This window comes from Aplysia californica, unplaced genomic scaffold (assembly GCF_000002075.1).
Source record: "Aplysia californica isolate F4 #8 unplaced genomic scaffold, AplCal3.0 scaffold01897, whole genome shotgun sequence".
Lineage (NCBI taxonomy): Eukaryota > Metazoa > Mollusca > Gastropoda > Aplysiida > Aplysiidae > Aplysia > Aplysia californica.
In genome coordinates this window covers 26740-28531 of record NW_004799167.1, presented here as the reverse complement: position 1 = coordinate 28531, position 1792 = coordinate 26740, and the positions used below count along the sequence as shown (strand labels likewise).

The window sequence follows — 1792 nt, the reverse complement described above, 5'->3', positions numbered from 1 at the left end:
TTGTCCAGTGGACGTGTCCAGTGGAGCAGTCAGTTGTCCAGTCAACGTGTCCAGTGGAGTGGTCAGTTGTCCAGTCAACTTGTCACCAAGCCGCCTGTATCTCGTCTCAGGAAGTCCCAGAGCCAGGCTGGCGCAGAGAGCGGTGCAGACGGCGATCACTATGTAGGCCACGTACACAGACCCCGCCGTGCCCTGGATGAGAAAGGGAGACACGATACCTCCCACACGGCCCCCTGTGTACACCACGCCCAGACCCAAGGTCCGGATGTAGGTCGGGAACAGCTCAACCATGAAGGCGATCATGGTGCTCCAGGCCAGCTCCACGGTGGTCACGATGACCAGGGATGTTATGGTCTCTCCCATGCCCAAGCTCTCAAGCCCCACGATAAAGTGGAGGAGAAATAAAGCTGTGGAAATGACACACGCTGAGCAGAAATACGCCGATATCGATTTGCGCCGACCGAATCTGTTACTGAAGAGGGGAACGAAAGGGAAAGCAGGGAATGAGAACACCGAAAACAAGATGAAATTGACGTAAAAGTTGCCAAATAAAGCCTTAATTCCGAAACCGATGGAATAATAGATAAGCGATAAAGTAAAAAACAGGATAAACCCAAACACAGTTTTCTTGACGAACCGTCTTCCAAACAAATCTCTAATCCTGGGTCCGTCTGTCTTTTCTCCCACTTCTACTTCTGCGTGCGTAATATACTCCAGCGGCTCTAACGGCGGGGGTCGTCTGTTGTATTTACAAATCTTGCGACCCACCGCATTTGCTTGAACGGTTTTGTTTTGGACTGCCAACCACCTCATGCTTTCCGGCATCCAGAAGATTGTCAAAAACCCCAGAAGACAAAGAAGAGCCGTGGCCAAATGAAGATATCGCCAGTCTTTTGTGAGGAACATCAGAACTCCGAGGACAACATTCGCCGTAGACGAAGCGGGAAACCCCCCCACAAACGCCCGCCACTTGACGGTGACAAACTCCATGGGGTACACGTGACAGAGAGATAAAATTCCCCCCGCGCTGAGGCCGATGAAGAATCGAATGGCTCCGAACATGACGACAGACGTGGAAAAGACGGAGATGAAATTGGCCACACCGCACAAAGCGACCCAAGAGTACAGCACGATCTTCCTCCCGAATCTGTTGCTGAGGTAACCAGTCAGGAGAGCCCCAGCCGCCAGGCCGACCATCTGCACGGAAATGACGACAGAGACGTACCAGGACTTGTCACAGACGAGGCCCCACTCAGAGATGAGGGTTGATGCTTCCGGGTTGAAGGTCATGTTCCGGCAGGATTCTGCTACGTCACAAACGTCTCTGTCGTCATCATCGTCTGCTGCTGCTGCACGTGCTGTGACGTCAGTTGAGGCGGAAGTGACGTTGTTCCAGAGGTGAGGGCGAATGTAGACTGTCTCGTTTTGCGCTGGATCTGTGGTGGCATTCCTGTACGTTTGAAGATCTATAGTAAAAAAGATTGAGTAAGTGTTTTACGGCACTGTCGACTCAATGTTGGTCATTTAAGTGCCAATAGGTTTCACCGCAACAAATCTAGGAATAGTCATGTTTTAGTCAGAGTTTTTCGGCACTCGCAACTGCACACGGTCATATTATCATCTTCATAAAAAGGAAGTGTTATACTCAAAGCTGCCATACAAGGAAAGAGAAAACGAGGAAGGCAGAGAAGAAGATGGGAGGACAACATCACAGAGTGGACAGGAGGGACGACGATGGGTGACAATCTGTGGAAAGCAGAGGACAGAGAGAAATGGCGAGAGCTGGTTGTCA

The 1792-nt window shown here is 50.9% G+C and overlaps 1 protein-coding gene across 1 annotated transcript; it reads right to left on the bottom strand.

Moving 5' to 3' along the window:
* Positions 1 to 13: 13 nt before the first annotated feature.
* LOC101863079 (solute carrier family 22 member 5-like) lies at positions 14 to 1290 on the bottom strand (the record flags this gene model as incomplete). Its single annotated transcript, XM_005113309.3, has 1 exon — positions 14 to 1290. A coding segment is annotated over exon 1 (1277 nt), but the record flags the coding sequence as incomplete, so codon positions are not given.
* Between the last annotated feature and the right edge of the window lie 502 nt (positions 1291 to 1792).